The sequence below is a fragment of the Anastrepha ludens genome, chromosome 3 (genome assembly GCF_028408465.1).
Source record: "Anastrepha ludens isolate Willacy chromosome 3, idAnaLude1.1, whole genome shotgun sequence".
Taxonomy (NCBI): Eukaryota; Metazoa; Arthropoda; class Insecta; order Diptera; family Tephritidae; genus Anastrepha; species Anastrepha ludens.
The window spans coordinates 19,427,308-19,446,407 of NC_071499.1; the positions used below are offsets into that span (position 1 = coordinate 19,427,308).

The following is a 19,100-nucleotide window of genomic DNA, read 5'->3' on the forward strand; positions in this document are numbered from 1 at the left end:
ATAACTTGAATGTTTTTGTATGTCATAGCATTTTCTTGACAAACTGTACCTACAAACGCTAAACGTGGTAAATTTTTTAAATTGAAACATTTTTTACATGGAAAATATTTATGGGTTTTTAGGAATTCACACAAGCGTCTATACATATGCAAATGTGTTAGTAGCGGTTTTCCATGTGACCACACACACACACACACACGCATAAAATTTGCCAGCTTGTGGAAACTATTACTTGCTTCCTTTGTGATAAAAAGTCCCTGCAAAAGATTAAAGTAACGGCGACATAAAGGAGGCGGAACAAAGGTTTGGTAGCGTTTCATATTTTGGGAAAAACGAAAAGCGTGCAAATGTAAACGGCTTACTTTTCCTTTCAATATACGAGTTGAAGGTCAAAGAGGTCGCCTGTGAATAGATGAACATTAAAAATATTTCAAATACTTTTGTTTCATGACATTTCGATGACACAAATTTGCGACGCACATTTTGCAGAAACGACGCATCTTACTCACAATGTTCCGGTGGCTTAATTACCTGCATTTCACTAACAATAAATTGTTTCATAAGGAAAACGCACAAAGGAGCGCTAATGCGGCCGCGAGCAGCGATTAATAGCGGCCGCGCATACTCAATGTCCTGCGACAGCTCGCGGCCTAGCAACAGAGCGCAGCATAAGAGGTAGCCGCTTCACACGCACTTATGCACGTGCATGGGTATGGTCAATAAAGCGGTGATGAGTCGCCGTTCAACCTGTGGGCGTGAATTTTCGAATCGTTCTTGGAACTTCGGCAGATGCTCGCGAATATCTTTGGAAAACCATTTACAATAGATTTTCGCTGCGCGTTCTTCACTTCCGCGATTATGTCGATATTCTATCTTTCTCTAACACATTTGCATATCAGCAACGCGCGCTCCGGGCTTTACGCTATAAAATGCGGGCACAGGATCCTTGCGTCTCAGTATGAATGAGAAAATCATAGAAGACTGTACAGCTTACGAAGTGTATACTTCTCAAAGAGTACTAGAAAAAATTCCGCTAGGAAATGTTAGTGAATCCAATAGTAAAAAAGTTGGAGAACGGTAATTCAACAGCACAGCAAATTTGGATCGATACTTCAACGTTCAATCGTGCGGTCCTGCAGGATTGCATTGCCATCTCCACGGAAATCGAGCGCCAGAAACAGTTAAACAAATCTCAACACCGCCTCAATAATCCAACACCACTGGACGCCACTATGATTCATGAGCACGATTTTGAGTGCCCATTGGAGAACCACCGTTTCTTAATGGCGCTTGAAGACGAGAACTTATTTGGCCCACGCCTAATTACTGATCTGGATGCATCACTGAGCATTGAGAATGTCAATGCAGACTCCGGATCATCGGGCGTTGTTACTCCCACCAAATCACCTTGCACGGGCGCTGTAGCAACAGCAATCGCAAGTTTACACACACAAATGTCTAAGTCCTTTGGTTCACCGCCTCCACCGTATCAGGATGTCCTCTCACCCATATCATGTTGCGAAAGGGCAGAGCCAGAGGTACCCACAAGCAGCACCAAAGAACTGCGAAAAAAATATGAACAGTCTGTGGGTGAAGAGCAAGAGCTGCAAAAGGAGGCGGATAAACCGAAGAATCAACGTAAGTTTCCACCTCCAGCACAGCCAACGACAACGTCAAAAGCTCAGAAATCACAAACTCTTCCACGCAACTCGAAGGTTAAGCAATTGGCACAAATGTTCAACTCCAAAATATCCCAATTGATGGGTCATGGCTCAACCGAGAAACAAGATTCTAACTCGTCGATTGCATCGCAAAAACCATCAAAGAAACCAGCCGTGATGAAGCCCGTACCAACGGTGCGTAGCTCTTTGTCCACCTCTAACACTAGTTTGCCAAGTCCAGCAGGCAGTGACAGTGAAAAGGCCTGTATTGTCGCTGAAGATGTTTTCCGTCAGCTCTCTGTGAAGGATAAAGTTTTGCTGTATAACAAATTTATTGAAGACACGTCGAAGCAGTATCCACAAGTCGGTATGTATACGCGCGTGGTCGAGATTACCGTGCGGAACGAGTTGGCACGTATTGAGAAAGCTGTGACATCACCCAAAGTCAAGGAGATTGCAAGTGAATTAGAATTGAAATTAAATTTATCCACACCAAGGATATCAACATGGGGCTTGAAGGTAATGCAGCCTGAATACGACGCAGTCAAACGACGCACTTCACCTGCATCAACACCCGTTACTGCCGCCGCCACCACACACAGACAAGAAAAGGCGAACGAAGCGATCAGCGCAGCTATCGAATCAGATGAGAAAGCAAAAGTTGAAGAGTTGCATACTGGCAAATTGGCAGTTGTGCTCAGGCCGAGTCCAGAACGGGGTGCTAATTTGCCAAAGCAACGTGTTCCACTACGCCCACTGCCACGTAAAATACGCGAACAACGCTTCGTCAATGATATGAAAATCATAGAGCGCGTACAAAAACGCTGCTCAAAATCTTCCGATACGTACGGACCACCAAAGAAAATACAACGCACTTGGACCGAACGCTTCCAACCAAAGGAGATCTTTCGGAATATGCAGATGGAAACTATGTTCTACGATTGGATCATGGAGAAATATGGTGTCACTTTCGATATCACCACAGTAGAAAACAGCGAGGAGTCTTTCACAAATGCTGACGAAGCGAATACCTCGAAAAGTTCTGTCAAATCGAAATCGAAGGTTTTTAGGTTATTTGGAAAGGCGATGTCGAAATTGGAAAGCGTAGAATCGCGATTAATGCGACGAGACAGTATTGGAGGAAAAAATATTGATAAATCATTAAAAATAATTAATGAGACCCCGGAACAGCAGAACACTAAGAAAAGTGCAATTGGGGTTAATTTGCCAATTAACCAAATCGGCACTTCCATCGATGGGAAAATTCCACAGGAACCCTCCAAACGAGGCCCACGCAAGGTGAAGCGTCAGGCACCACAACCACCCACGGCAATTAATGAGGCCCGAGAACAGCGGGACGCTAACAAAAGTGTAATTGAATTTGAATTGCCAATTAGCAAAATAGGCTCCTCCATCGATGGAAAAATAACGAAGGCTCCCTCCAATCGAGGCCAACGCAAGGTGAAGCGTCAGGCACCACAACCACCCTCGACAATCAATGAGACCCAAGAAAAGCAAGGCACTGATACCGATCACATTACAATACAAATTGAAGAACCCAAATATGCAGCACCCCAGAAGGAGCGACAGGCGTCACAGCCCCTCACAATAGGACCGAAAACTGCTAATTCACAACCACAGGCGCAGAATTTGTCTACAGTGACATCTTCCAACAACAAGTTACCCAACAATGCGGTAATGAACGCCAATATTGGTCAGAATATTAAAATATCTCAAATAAATCAAAAGATTTTCAACGAAATGGTTAAGTCCGCCCGAAAAGCTTTTGAACTCGAACAACAAAAAGCGAAGATGGGCGAAAGCATCTTAAATAATATGAATTTGTCGGGAAGGATTAAAGGTGGCTACAAGCTCAGCACCCTATTAACGCCCCCGCCCACCCCTTATAAAGCAAGACCATTACCAAGTACACCTGAAATGGTAGGCAAAAGTGGCATGGGCCAAACATTTTTCACTTCTCCATCAAAGGTACAAAAAGAGATGAAAACAAAGTCAGCTCCGGAGAAGGTGCTCAATTCAAAACCAACAGAAGCTAAGCATTCGTCCGAGGGAAGAACATCACCAGAAGACACATTGCAGAATCTTATAGATACCTTCATTGATCTTGGCTTTCAGACGGGTACAAATGATAGGAAAAGTCCTTATTGTTCAGTAATCAGAAGTTATTCACCGCTTTTCTTCAAATTAACTCCCGAACCGGATAAAAGTAGGCAACAAAGCCCCTTTATCTTTTCATCGACACCGGCTAAGGGCTTGCAAAACCAACCACGGCAAAACTTCAGCATCAATACCACGCGCAGGTTACGACGTATATCTATGAGTCCTATAGGTCCCGTTAACGGAGGACGCCGCCGCTTATGGCATGCTAATGACTCATGTCCGAGCTCACCAGCTATGCCAGTTACTTGGAACGATCGTCCCGTGGAGCAAGTTCAACTTTCGAGAACACCGAACTCGCCGATTAGCACTGAAAGTAGCTTCGTTGGTACTACTTTTAACTTCAACATGACCAATAACAATGAGCAGCAAGAGATGACATCAACGTTTTGGGTGCGCGCTGTTGACATCACAATTTCTCTGGAAATCTTCTACAACCCACAGGCTCGCCTAAACCTACTACATCAAATATTCAGCCAAAAGAGTTGTAAGAGTCGCGATTTGAACTTTGGCATCGATAATCATAAATTCTCCATACGTAATTCAATTGAAAAGGCGGACATCTCAACGCGTCTACCCCCAGTCAAAGGCTGTTCACATTATTGGTTCTCCGCCGGCGAACTCGCTGTGCCATTCAAGGGTAAAAGTTTGGCATCTGAAAAGATTCGACGTTTTTTCAATTTCATAAAAGATTCGATGACAGATAACCAGCAGCTACGCTTTGGAGTCGATGACTATGAATTTTCTAAGGTGCCTGAATACAAAGAAAACAGCCACAAATTTTCAGACGACAGTAACTGCAGCAAACTTGCTGCCCTACATGGTAACAGTAATGGGGTGGAGAAACATAGTCGTAATTTGAACTGTTTAAAAGCACGCAACCTCAATTTCTCCGAAAGTGATTCAAAAATACATCCTCAAAATGTAGGCCTTACACCGAAATCGTCCTGCGGTACCAAGAATTTAGACTTGCCCTCAGAGAACAGTCGGAATATGACTTTGTCACGCAACAGCAATGCGACTGGAAATGAAAGTTGCCACAATGAAAAATTTAATATCGAAACCTTGGAAAAACAAAAATTTAGATGTCAAGAAAGACGAGATGCATCTCACAGTAATGATATCAGAAATGATAAAATATCTACAGAAAATAAATACTGATTTAGAAAAACGATTTGTATTTGAAAAAAAAAAAAAACGCATGAAAATCTAATCAGTGCCATCAGCAGTCTTGTAAGCGAGTTTCACGGAATGCAGCAAGGAACAGTTGGAGGGTTTTATGTTCTCTCTAAAACAGTAAGCCCATATACGATCAATGAGTTGGACGCATTAGTACATCACCATCAAGAAGAACAAGAACAAGACTAATAATGAACTGGCATTGACTAAAGTCAACGAGCAACGTGGCAACGAGCTGAAAAAGCCTTAAATATCGATGCTAAATTTCTTCCAGATTTTAAATCTTGTACTTTGCCTGTTGCTAAACATTCATTGTAAAAAATAAAAATTAAAAAAAAAATATTGCCTTTCAAAGGCTGAAAGCGAGTAATTTGCATTTTGAATTATTGGGGAAAAAGTCCGTATTGGCTTTTTGGGAACAAAGGGGGTTTTTCATTGAAATTACAATAAAAAAATATATTGTTTTCTAATGGATTAAAAAAATTCAGTAGATAAAATTTTCTAAAATGATGAAGGAGTTTTAAGTCAAATGAACTCTTAAGATATTTTTTCGCTCTCTTTCTTTAACCCTTTCGGACCTATTGGGACACATACCAGCAAAAGTTTTCTTATAACTATAGTCTAAATTTTCCATTTAAAACTCATTGAAAACTGTCCCGTCTGGTATAGTGAGGTTCAGGTAACGTTTCTGTGTTTTTTTATGCCAAAATAGTAAACAGACGCCGCTCAGTTTGCTTCTAAACCTGACTGTGCTTGAATCAATTTCTATTTTCTTGTGAGTATTCGATTTTTTGCAGTGAAAATAAGTGTAAAAAATAGTAGATTTTACTAAAACTAAGTTCGAATTACATCACCGTAATTTGATAAGTTAATTAATGTTGAATTATTTCAGTTTCTAAGTCTTATTTCGATTATTTTTATTTGTGAAATCTATGTGTCCCGTTAGGTTTATTTATTGGTATAAATATGTCCCGTTTAGAGCTTGTCGACATTCTCTAACCTTTCGAAATTTTAAACATTTTGATTTAGAAAAACCTTGAAATATGTCAAGATTTTCCAGACGGCAATGACGATAATTACGAGCCCTGAGTAATGATGAGTCACAATCAACGGAAAATGGTGAAAATCAGTATGTGCCGACATTTGAAAATGTTACGGTTTCGTCAATACCTGATGAAAATTTCCAATCACGAAAGACTGTTCAAGCTCAACGAACCCCCATCATTTCTTCACATATCGGACGATCTGACTCAGTAATACAAATTTTCGGTAAAACATTTCCTAGAAGCTTGCTTATTTACATAACACAGTACACAAACGAGCGCCTCGCAATAGCTGTAAATCTCTGAAGTATCGATCTTTGAAGCCTACCGATATCGGTGAAATCCAATTTGTTATCGGGTGTACACTTATCATGTCATATATGCGTCTACCTGCGATGAGACACTACTGGTCCAAACATAAAGCAATGGAAAACGAAGCTATAAAATCGGCGATTGCTCGCGATCGTTTCTTAACTATTTCTTCGAAAATGTATTTCTCGTCTCCGGAAAAACCTGTTAGTGCAGACAAAACATATTATGTAGATAATATGGTACAATGTTTGAAATGCCGGTTCCAAGCAGCTCGCGCCGACAGCCCTTATCAAAGCATTGATGAATCAATGACAAAATTCAAAGGGCGCTCATCTCTGAAGCAGTATGTGCCACTGAAACCAACAAGAGAGAGATATAAAGGTTATTGTTATGACTTTAACATATACTGTGGAAAAGAAGAAGGGCCTCCTATTGGAGCGCTAGGTGATCGATTAGTTAAAACCTTGGTAAGCACCAGAGAACTGCACCGGCTCAGTGTAAAACATTCATACGCTTCGCTTGAACAAAAAAACATGCCTTTGCGTTCAAACGATCGAACTTGTTCAAATAAGTTATTGTGATTGTTTATTTCAGCTCAATCAAATCATGTGCTGCGTTTTAGCTCTCCGATGTTATCACCAATCGTCTTCATAGCAGCTGTTTCGGGTATTTGCTTGTTCGGCTATACATTTATTTTTTTGAGCAAGAATTAAAGGGCTATAGAGCCAAATGAGCCGGTTTGAACACGTATGATCTCGCATGAGTTTTTGCTTGTAACTAACGATAGCAAAGTAAAAGCAAAATTTTAAAGCAAAAACACTCTATTTTCATATTTGTTTTTTTTTCTTAAAACTTATAATAAAACACGAAAGAAAATAATGTAAATAAGGAAACATTGCTGAAACCAGCTAATCCTTTCAAATACGAAACGCAATTTACAACGTACATTGTACGCCAACGCTCGAGTGCTCGAACATGTGCTATTTACAATAATGACAATTACTTCTTTGAACAAGTTTGATCGTTTGAACGCAAAGGCCGTTGCTAATTTCATTCAATGCTGCTTTTTGTTCAATGATTAGATTTGAGCCGAAGACATTAGATCATACGTGTTGACTGAGCTGAACTACGCGTTTGCCTGCATGAGCTGACTGCACTTGACCAAATATTTTGGTTCAATTGACTGAATGTGAGCAAGAAATTTAGCGTATGAACAAATTAAGAAAACAGTGAGCCATGCAGGTCTCTGGTAAGCACCATACGAGAACCAGATGTACATTATGTTTTGATCGCTTTTTTACAAGCCTTAACCTTTTAGAAAGTTTGACCTTTCCTGCGCTTGAAACTTGTATGGCAAATAGGAGAAATTTATACGAAACATCCAACTTATTATTTGGTATTTATTTATTAGTATGATGTAGAGACTTCATGGGACTTAAAGGTCCCGCTCAAAACATCAAATGGGACACATATATCCCACCCCGCCCTAGAGCCCCTGGAGGGGGTGGTTGACTTTACTTTGAGATTTTCTAATTTCAGGCCCTATACTGAAGCTAGTTTTGTCAGTAAACTCGAAATGTTCCTGCTGGTTGTTTTCCGGTTCGAAAGAGTTAAGTAATTTTCAACCAGTTTAACCAGCTTAATAATCGGCCATAGAAAGCTGTGGGTATACTTACTAAATAAGAATCAGAATCATGTTTTATTTTAAGTATATGAATATACAGAAAATATCAGGAAAAAAAGAACAGCACTAACTCAAGGCCATCAGCTGGTTTTACAATAAACTAGGATTAATTACAATATTTGCTAATCTTATATTTAAAATAAGTAATATATGTATGTGTAATACAAGTATATAAAAAATGTCTAAGTATAGGTATATTAAATTAAATGAGCTATGTCATACAGTACAAGAAAGTTAGATATAGTATTTACAGGGTGAACGATATGAAGTGTTACCAACTTCACACTGCTTGTTTCTGTAAAATAGCTCATGACGTCAACGTCAAAATTGTTCTAATGACAGTCCAATATATATAGGTATTGTTTATAAGCCATCAAAAGCATTTGCGTCTCATTTTTTTTGAATGTTTTTTTCTGTGATGGAATTCAAACGTAATAGTGTGATTGCGTTATATTTGGCTGGAAAATCACAATCCGCCATTGTTCGTGAGCTCAGTCACCTCAAAGTGAATAAAATGGTTGTGTATCGCACTATAAAACGTTACAATGACCAAAAAAGACCCGCAACCAAAAAAGACCCGCAACAGCGCCAGAAATGGTTCGGAAAGTGAAGGCTCGACTTGAACGAAATCCACGTCGAAGTGGCAGGAAAATGGTCAAAGAACTGAAAATGTCGCAAGACAGCATTCGACGCATATTGAAAAATGAGCTCAAGGCCAAGACTTACAAGTTCCAAAAAGCACACGATCTTTCACTCCAGCAAAAAAAAGTTCGGTGCGAAAGAGGAAAGCAGTTGTTGCGCTTGAACAAACGTGGCGAATTTCCTAACATTGTGTTTTCTGATGAAAAAAAATTCCCAACTGAGCAGTTCATAAACACACAAAACGATCGTGTTTACTTGACCGAACGCTCGTACGAGAATTTGGGCCTACGTATGACCACTCGAAGCAATTTCCCATCGCACGTAATGGTTTGGGCCGCGGTGACTGCTGATGGACGCTCTCCAACCGTTTTTATCGAGCCTGGTGTCAAAGTGAACGCGACTTACTATCGGGAATATGTTTTAGAAGCCGTGAGCCGTGGACATGCAAACATTTCGGTCGTAGACCATGGACATTCCATCAGGACTCGACACCGTCTCATAAAGCCGTCTCATAAAAAAAAATCAAGTTCCACACTTCATTTCGTCCACATAATGGCTTTCGAATTCGCCAGACGCAAATCCGATGGACTATTCCATCTGGTCCATTTTGGAGAGCAAGGTGAGGATTAAAAAATATGCCAGTAGGGATGCGCTGAAAAACGCGATTATACGAGAATGGGCCAAAATACCGTTGGATAGGTAGACTTTAGTCTGAAGGGATTAATTGTAGCATAATAATGCAAGTACTCATCAAATTTCAATAGAACCTTGTTATGTACATAGGTACTGCTTTATTAGACGTTTTAAGTCAGTTTTTTCCACAACGTCACAATACAGAGCCGGTTCCTTATGAGCAGTTTTCGCGATACAATCAGCGAACTCGTTGCCTTTAATTCCGCAGTGACCTGGTATCCACATCAATTTAATTTTGTTTGTTTGCTTCACAAGTAAATCTCTAACACGAGTTACTACAACACTGTTATTGTTGAAATCTCTTACGGCATCGATGGCGGATTGACTGTTAGTACAAGTGCAAAATGTACCTTTCTTTTTGGAGGCTATTAGAGCGGCTTGATATATAGCAAAGATTTCACTAGTTAATGTTCAGCAGTGATTGTGCAGCAAACCTTTCTTCAGAACTAATAGATCCTCAGATATAACCGCAAAAGAGGTTGAGAAATCAGTTTTGGAGCCATCTGTTAATATGAATTTGAAAGATTTTTGATTTAACTCTCGTTTGTGCTGAAGAAAAATTTCACATAAAGTAACACCCATAGCCTCTTTGGAAAACATTTTCTATTTGCTGCATTGATTGTGATTTTATAAAGTTGATCATTATTGCAGGATAACACTTTGTGTATAAGACCAGCAGTCATATATTTCACCCGCTCACTTAAACTAGGAAGTCCGGCTTTGCCCATGATGTTACGAATAGGAGTAGTTAGTGGGGAAGACACGTAGGCTTCTTCACAGAACAGCATGATATGGAGCACACTGAAGGTTTAAGTTGCTTTTGACACAGCTTCCATTAATTGGCAAAGCATAGCATGCTAAAAATAGCGTTTTAACAATGAAAGAAAGTGTAGAGGTATGTACAAAGAATTTTTTTGATGAAAAGACGATTACAATGCTAAGACGATTAATTAATTTATTTCTAATGTAATTGCAATGAAATTTAAAAGTGTGTTTACAATAAAAAAAAATTCCTGATATTTTTAAATGGTCCACTTATAGGTAGGTATATTATGGTGAGTTAATTTTATACCCGACAGCACTTCCTCCGACAAATATGAAGGATATTCGATTTTTCGCATGATATAATCGCTCCAGATTCGAGCGTCTAACTTACTAAATAAAAAATTATTAATTATAATTGCGCTACTCACCAATCGCTTTTCCCGAAAATCAATACCCACTGTAGATATGAATTGTGAGTGAAATTGTCCATCGGTGTATTGGTATAAAAAACTAGTCTTGCCCACACCAGAATCGCCGAGTGCGAGAAATTTCATCAAAAAATCATAATCAATATTTGCCAATGCCATTCTCTTCTTATTCTAGCTGAGTAATATACTTGGTTTTTCTAACGCTCCAGCTTTTATTATTTTTAGTATGCATCAATTCCAGTGGTTTGCATGAAATATCCCCATTTACAAGTGTTATTGTTTTCATATGAAGTGCAGCGTAAGTGTTTGTGTGTAAACCGGTGCACCGAAGATATTTGTTAGTGTCGCACAAATTGCTCTGCTCTTCTGAAAGGTGGAGAGAAGAAAACACGATTAAAGAATAATAAATATGGTGCAGGCCACTATTACAAAAACAAAAACAACTGCAGTGCAAGGTAAGCAAACTGAATAATTCATGTTGATACCGTTACGAGTTGAGAGCATCCAATTATTGCGCTCTGATTGTTGTAAGGGAAAATCGAAAATATCTGCTTATTTTGCTTTCACTTATTCAGGGTAAACTTATTTATTATTCAGGATAAATTTATAAAATATAGCAAACTTCTGTATTTTAAAAGATTAAACATTGTTTATAGAGCAAAATGCATACAATAAAAATGATAAAAATTCCACTACTAAGCATTGCTTTTTTTAACCAAGAAGTGGTTAGTTGGTTTCGGTAGACTTTGGTACGCCGAATTCGAGTCAGGTCTTAGAAATTTTATAATGCTGCTCAAATGTTTCTCAAAAAATGCAACATCTCCACTTCTCGCAATTATTAATGAATAGATTTTATTATTTATTTTAAATAAAACATACTAAGATAACTTGCCTTTTTGATAACCTGAACGGTGGCAACTCCTGCATTCGTCTTTGGACTAATCTTACTTTTTTTACATTTCGGAATTTTTCTGACCCCTGTGTTGGTGGTTGCGGCCTTCTACCACCTGAGTATGTTTGAGTGAAACTTAACAGAAATGGCTGGTGGGATAATGCCGTGACTGCCCCCTCCCGTTAAAACCCTAGCAGGCCTCGGAGTACGTTCCAAATCCGTCGCCATTGGGTTGGCGGGGTAGGTGCGGTTGAGATGACTACTGTCTTTGCGTCCGGTCTGGCACTGAACGCATGGCCTCCCTGACATAGCAGGTCTTGACATCAAAAGTCTGATGAACTTCATCAGCAGCATAAAACAGCTAACACAATCGCAAATTAGTCACTGTTCATAGTCCACAAATACTCAACCCTCCCCACCCCTCTCCTTTTCGTGCTATCGTTTTTCCTTCACCTCTTTCCCCCCCATGCAATGGTATCACAAAGGATGAACCAAACTTCTATTGTCCAAGTGGGCTCACTCTATGGGTAACTATTACAACCTAACCGAATATAAGATTAAATGAATTGCGAGCTTTTGAAAATTGAGGCTATTTATTTGCCCTGTGGCGTTCATTGAATTACATACAGTTTTTTCACAAACTGTCGAGCATCGGTTGACATTACGGGGCCATTCGACAATGCTTCTTTCAGTTTTATTGAGGAAGGTATGATTAGGAAGGAAATAAATAGACTAATCATAGTGTGGGTATTCAATATGCTGAGGAATAGAACGACAATATTTGAAACTGGGCCAAAAAGATTATGTGCCAAGTCAACCAAAGGATGTCCCCAAGGAGGCGTTTTATCACCGCTCCTTTGGCTATTGATCATTGACGAGCTTCTACAGACCACGAGCTTGGACAATATCGAATACGAAGTTCAGGGCTTTGCTGACGATTTAGTCATCATGGTTACAGACAAATTTGACTCTACTATAACTGATCGCATGCAACTAGCTCTCGACATTTCGCAAAACTGGTGTCGGGAGAAAGAACTGTCGTTAAATCCGTATAAAAAAGGTTTGGTACCCTTCACCCGAAGAAGGAAACTAAGTGTAGCGATCCTTAAATTAGGGAACGGCGACTGTACTCTATCTGGGGATATGAAATATCTGGAAGTAATCCTTGATAAAACCTTGACCTGGGAAAATCACATATCGTGCATCACAAACAAAGCCTTGAGAGCAATATACGTATGCCAAAGGCTTTACGATAAAACATGGGGTCTGTGGCCAAAGATGATGGCATGGTCTTATAATATAATAATAGCGCCAATGGTCATCTATGCCTCTCTGGTGTGGTGGCCAAAAGTAGACCAAACTAAGATTCAGATAACACTTAACAAGGTATACAGAATAGCCAGTCTGAGCGTTACGGGAGCAATGCGAACATGCTTCACAGCGGCTTTTGGAATGGTCACTGGACTCAGTCCACTCTTTCTTGTAGCCAAAGTGTCGACAGTTAGTGCAGCACTAAGGCTTTCTAATCTACTCCATCTCAAAGAAGGCAATCTTACAGCACATGTAAGAATTCTGGGTCCAATCCTGACTCCTACGCACCTGACAGTCCACGACATGGTCAAAAAAACTCGAAGTGGGCATTAGTGACCGCTCAGCGTGGAGAAACAATGAAATACCCTTAAAACTAGACGCACAGATGTGGTTACTGATGGGTCCAAAATGGAGAACGGTAGTGCCAGGGTTGGAATTGTCGGACCACATTTCAGAAAAGTTTCCAGGCGGAAAACATTGTTATGACGCTGCAGAGGCTCAGAAACAGTGCGGCTTTGAACATGCGAGGGTGTAAAAAACAAACCAAAATCGTAGATTTCTTTAATTTTAAATGAAACTTATCGCTTTAAAGTGTATTTATTACTATCATAAAAACAAATAAACTTGAATTGCTATCAGTAAAATAAAACGATTTTAATTTGTATGAAAAAAAACGTCACTACGTCCAACAACCTCGAAACTTTCACCGATCCTGGTTTTCATTATATGCAAGAATTGAGTTTCTACTGTAATTATCACCAAAAGAATTTAAACTCAAGTTTTAATTCGACGACTAATTCCATTGACAAGTAAATGCTTCTAACTCACTAATTTTCCGCCTAAATCAACATACTTTCATCAAAACGCAAGCCAACAAATAAGCTAACAAAAATATGTGCACATATCATTATTTTGATTCCACGTAGTGGGCCGGTTTAAATGAACAAGGGCAAACAATCAACGTGGTAATGCGCAAGAAGCTGTCGCACACGCATTTAATTAAGTAGGCATTCAGCTACTCAGTGATGTGAATCTTAAATCAATACCAAAATGTCTATATGCATAGGGGTGTCTATGTGTATGAGTGTGTTGATCTTAAATGAGGGTGGCTCATATTATGTTAGGTCAGGAAATCTTCCTTCAAGTGTTCTCAGAGAAATTATTGAATTTCATCTGCTTGCTTTCTGGAATCAGTCTTTCTATGGAAGATTAAGGCATCGCATGAGCATCGCTCAGTAATTGTTGAATGACGTCAACGATGATCCAGATTTGCTTAAAAGGGCAATAACTGGTGGCGAATCATGGGTATATGGTTATGGCATCGAAATCAAAGCCCAGCCGTCCCAATGGAAGAATCCAGGAGAGCCAAGACCAAAAAAAGCACGCCGAATTCGATCAAATGTTAAGGTTTTGCTCACTGTTCCCTTCGATTACCATAGCGTAGTGCAGCAGGAGCTCTTACCACAAGGTCGTACGATAAATAAGGAGTATTACCTTGACGTTATGCGCCATTTGCGTGAAGCAATACGAAAAACATGCACGGAATTGTGGAAGAAAAATTCATGGCTTCTGCATCATGATAATCCACCGGCTCACTCATTTTAGCTTGTGAGAGATTAGTTGGCCAAAAACAACACCGTTATCATGCCTCAGCCCCCTGCGACTTTTTCATGTTCCCAAGATTGAAGACACCGTAGCCGAATGGTTTGGTGCGTGACTACCAATCGGAATGCACGGAGAGAACGTCGGTTCAAATCTCGGTGAAATACCAAAATTAAGAAAAACATTTTTCTAATAGCGGTCGCCCCTCGGCAGGCAATGGCAAACCTCCGAGTGTATTTCTGCCATGGAAAAGCTCCTCATAAAAATATCTGCCGTTCGGAGTTGGCTTGAAACTGTAGGTCCCTCCATTTGAGGAACAACATCAAGACGCACACCACAAATAGGAGGAGGAGCTCGGCCAAACACCCAAAAGGAGTGTACGCGACTTTATATAAGATAAAAACCGGGGAAATATCAGAACTGCTTTGAGGATTGGAAAAAACGCTGGCACAACTGTATTATAATATATCTGAGGTGGACTACTTTGGAGATCAAATACAAGGTGAAGTCCAAAATAAACAAGACTGGCTTCATAAAAATGTTTTTGATGGCGCTATCTTTTTAATGAGTTAGTGCGTTGGAAGTTACATCCCCAGCTGACTTCCAGTGAAAGCTTGGTGACATTCGGTTCAGTGGAAGCGAAGTTATTGCGTCTAAAGTGTCAGTATGTTTGTGTCATCGGTAAAAAAATGAGTTTCGAATAAAGAGCTAATATCAAATTCTATCTTAAAATCGGTAAAACGTTTACCGAAAAACTTTCTCGTTCCAGTGCTCGTGAGTGGTTTACAAGTTTCAGAGATGGTTGTGAGGACATAAATGGCTTTGAACATACAGGCCGCCCAAAATCAGTCATCAAAGAAAACTCCATCGAAATCGTTTGTAGATTTATTAAAAATTAACCGAAATCATCGTTGAAATTCATTGAATCGGAGTTATCGCATTTTAACTGATCATTTGAGCTTACGAAAGGTCATTCCGCGCAAGTTAACTGAGGACCAAAAATTGCTCAGAATTCAACATTCGAAAGACCTCATTAAAGAGGCGAGAAAAGACGAGAGCTTCCTTTCCGAGAACTTCCTTTGTAACTGGTGTTGAAACGTGGTGTTCCCAACATGAACCTAAAACTAAGAGTCAAAGTGCCGAATCAAAGTCTCCAGACGAGTGACCATCCAAAAAAGCACTTTTGGAGAAGCCGAAAATCAAGTCGATGCTCATTTGTTTTCAGGATTCCAAGGGAAATGACCACGAAGAGTTCGAGCCAATTTTCTATCGTGTCGTTTTGAAGCGTTTGTTACATCGCATTCCTTGAATTCGCCCTGAATACCGTAAAGGAGGAAGCTGGCGCTTATTGCATGATAATGCACCGCCTCATCGATCCACTCTTGTGATTGATTTTTTGACAAGAAATCGCATTTAAACTCAACTTCAATCACTCACCGTATTCACCTGATATGGCTCCCTGTGACTTCTTCCTATTCGGAAAATTGCATTTGGAAAGGGAAACGTTTTGCGTCCGTAGAGGCCATCCAATAGGCTTGTACCGACATTCTGAGGGACATTCCGGTCAATGACCTGAAAAACTCTTTCGAAAAGCTTTTAGATCGCGCAAAACAGTGTACCGAGGCCAGGGTGGAATATTCTTCTTTCCTTATATATAAAAATGAATGTTTGTCTGTATGTCATCGATGAACTCAAAAACTACTGGACCGATCATTATAAAAATAGGTATAAATATATATTTTTCCACGGAGAAGGTTTGTAGAGTATGCTCATTGATGCCACTCGCCACCAGATGGCGCTGCAGAGTAGCAACTTTTACCCCTTTCAACCGATTGTCATGAAAATCAGTATGACCATCTATTTTTACACAGAGGAAACGAATGCAAAAAGTTTTCCCAAACATTGCACAAAACTACAAAAACCATCAGTGGCTCAGTGCGCGTGCTATATTAGCAGCCAAATATATCGATGACAATACCATCAACTTCACCATTCAGCATGGAATACCCAGTGAAACGACAACATATAAGTCCATCAATACTGTGGAGAATCAAGAGGAGGATGTCAACTATCCAGCTGACTTCTTGAATTCGCTTGATTTGCTGCTTGCCTGGCATGCCGCTGCACGTTCTTACATTGAAAATTGGCGTACCCATAATTCTTCTTCGAAACATAAATCCACCACGACTTTGCAACGGAACCAGACTCTCAGTCTAGAAAATGATGAACAATGTTAACGAGGCAACAATTTTGACTGGAAAAATCAAAGGCGAAGACGTACTTTTGCCACGTATCAAAATGATCCCGACAAATATGCCATTCGAACTCTAACGTTTACAGTTGCCGGTGCGACTCGCTTTCGCAATGACTATTAACAAAGCACAAGGACAATCCATGCTTCTCACGTGGACAGCTTTATGTGGCTTACTTACGTGTCGGAAAAACTTCTGATGTATTCGTCTACGCACCAGATTGAAAAACGGGAAATATTGTGTATCCCACAGCACTTCAATAAACATCGAATTGAAACTAAGCTTTGTAATGACACAGATTTTTCGAAATAAACAAAATCAATAAAATGGTTTAGAATGAATTGAATATTTGTGTACCGATTTTTATTTAAAGTTATTTTTCCTCAATTTATTTTAGCTGTTGGCGTAGCAACGGGCGCCGGGTACAGCTAGTTTTCAATAAATAAACTCGAAGTTATAGGAACAAAGCTCCTGTCGCTTCTATTTGAGCTCAGTCTTGTTTATTTTGGACTTCACCTTGTATGTATGTATATCAGAAGATGTTCAAAACAGAGAAGGTGTAATGAGTGGCTGTGCTTCTTACCAGAGTGTCCAGATTGGGGGAATTTCTTGTAGATTTTTGTGTGGCAAAAAATTTTAGAAATCGGGTTGAGCGATTTCAACTGATTTCTCTCTTCTAATAAATTTTTTGTGGGTTCTTAATATAATATTTCGTCCATCGAGGCACGTGCAAAGTGGGTTGTGGACTTTAGGCTTTAGTTTGTGTTTAGCAGCTAGCAAATGCGTCACTGTAGCTCTCCCTTATAAATGCAACAAGTTTTACAAGGATACCTCTTCTCTGCAACGCAGCCCAGTTGGTCTCCTGCTTGACACTGTCAAAGGCTTTTTTGAAGTCGATAAAACGTGGCTGTAGGTTAGACTTAAATTCACCACATTGCTCGATGATTTCTTTTTGTTTTGGTTTTTTTTGTCGGGACAACTAGCAAGTGCACCACCCAGACACAATTAAGTCCAACGTACTACACTCGGATTGCCTTTTAATTTTCTTTAAATCTACCCGATCTCCGAAGAAATCTGAGTAGATCTTTTGCGATGCCAAGGAGCCCTAGTGGTCGCTTCTTAACACATCAGTGCCAAAGACCTCAAACCTGATTCGAGCGAAGGCGGAGCAGACGCACAAGAAGTGGTTCGCCGTCTCATCCTCCTCTTCATAAGTTGGGCAGAGTACACTGTCTGAGATGCCCAACCTTTTCCATATGCTTCGCCCACAGAAAGTGGTCCGTCATCAGTCCAACCAGCTGTCGTGCTCGATGATAACTCTGAGGGCGTTTATTTAGTAGCTGCGAAAATCAGCCTGGTATGAGCTAATAGTTGTTTCAGACATGCCACCCTAATGTACAAGCAAACATATGTATATTCTTTCCGTTATATTAAATGATTATGACTTCAATATCTATTACTCGTTGATGAAACGTCACTAATAATCGCTATGACTGAGGAATTTTCGCAATGAATACAAATCTGTATTCCTGTGTGTGTGTGTGGTTTGCCGCCTTTGTTGCTCACATTTTGCACCATCATTTTGTGCCACCATGAAATTCCTAGAGCGAGTATTGTTTGTCAATTTTGATTTTATCACCCACGCAAACACATTTCCCCTCACTATACTCATTTTATTCATACGTTCACACATTCGATAGGATTTCTGAGCACATAACTCACACTTATTTACATACACACATGCATGTATGTGTGTATGTATTTTTAGTTCCATACCCTTCGCCGCTTCCATAAAATCGATAATTTACGGTTACTTAGTTGCCACCGACAAAATCACATCTGCATTGAGAGTTAATATTAAGTGAGAACGAAATTAAGTGAAAGCGCCAACAACTCAGACGATGTGTGCACGTGTGTGCATACATGCATACAAGAAGTCAGAAGTATAATAATAAAAACTGATATAATAATAGCGCAGCTACTATGTACAGTCCTTGGCCCAACTATTGGAAACACTAAAGAATTCTCAATAAACATTTTTACAATTCCAAGAAGAAAAATTAATAAGCTGTTCGAAACCACTTTAGCTGCCGCATAAACGCTTGAAAAATAAATAACTGTGTTTCGAATTTCGCTTGTATTGCACTTCTAGAGAAATGTCCCCATATGGCAAAATCAAATTTATTTATTAAATGCTGATGCTTCAATAATTAGAGGTTGTGTAAATAAGCAGCTTTTTCCTGCTATTTTTACAAGACGGCTGTCTTAGCAAATTCAATAATTTTCCCTCAGAAGATTCAATTTAGCTTGCAAGAAAAAAGTAGAAAATATACTTCAATTTTTCCGATCCCAGTAAAAACTGTGCGTGGGCAATACTGCACCTATTTAACTTGAATATTTTGATTAGCGAACGTCTGAGCTTCGACGCTTGCCTCAGCGTCGTTCACATTCGGACGCA

The 19,100-nt window shown here is 39.7% G+C and overlaps 2 protein-coding genes across 2 annotated transcripts in view; one reads left to right on the forward strand and one right to left on the reverse strand.

Annotated features, from left to right (window-relative positions):
- The window catches only part of LOC128857096 (ras-related protein Rab-27A), a 99,256-nt gene that overhangs the window by 23,922 nt on the left and 56,234 nt on the right, over positions 1-19,100 (reverse strand). The window contains exon 2 of the mRNA XM_054092669.1: positions 10,586-10,951. Within this exon, the coding sequence (XP_053948644.1) occupies positions 10,586-10,744 (159 nt within the window). The 5' untranslated portion in view covers positions 10,745-10,951. The remainder of the gene's footprint in view (positions 1-10,585; positions 10,952-19,100) is intronic.
- On the forward strand, positions 959-5,394 carry LOC128857092 (uncharacterized). The gene is given in 2 exon segments (XM_054092666.1): positions 959-1,035; positions 1,037-5,394. Coding segments are annotated over 2 exon segments (4,041 nt in total). The 3' UTR covers positions 5,001-5,394.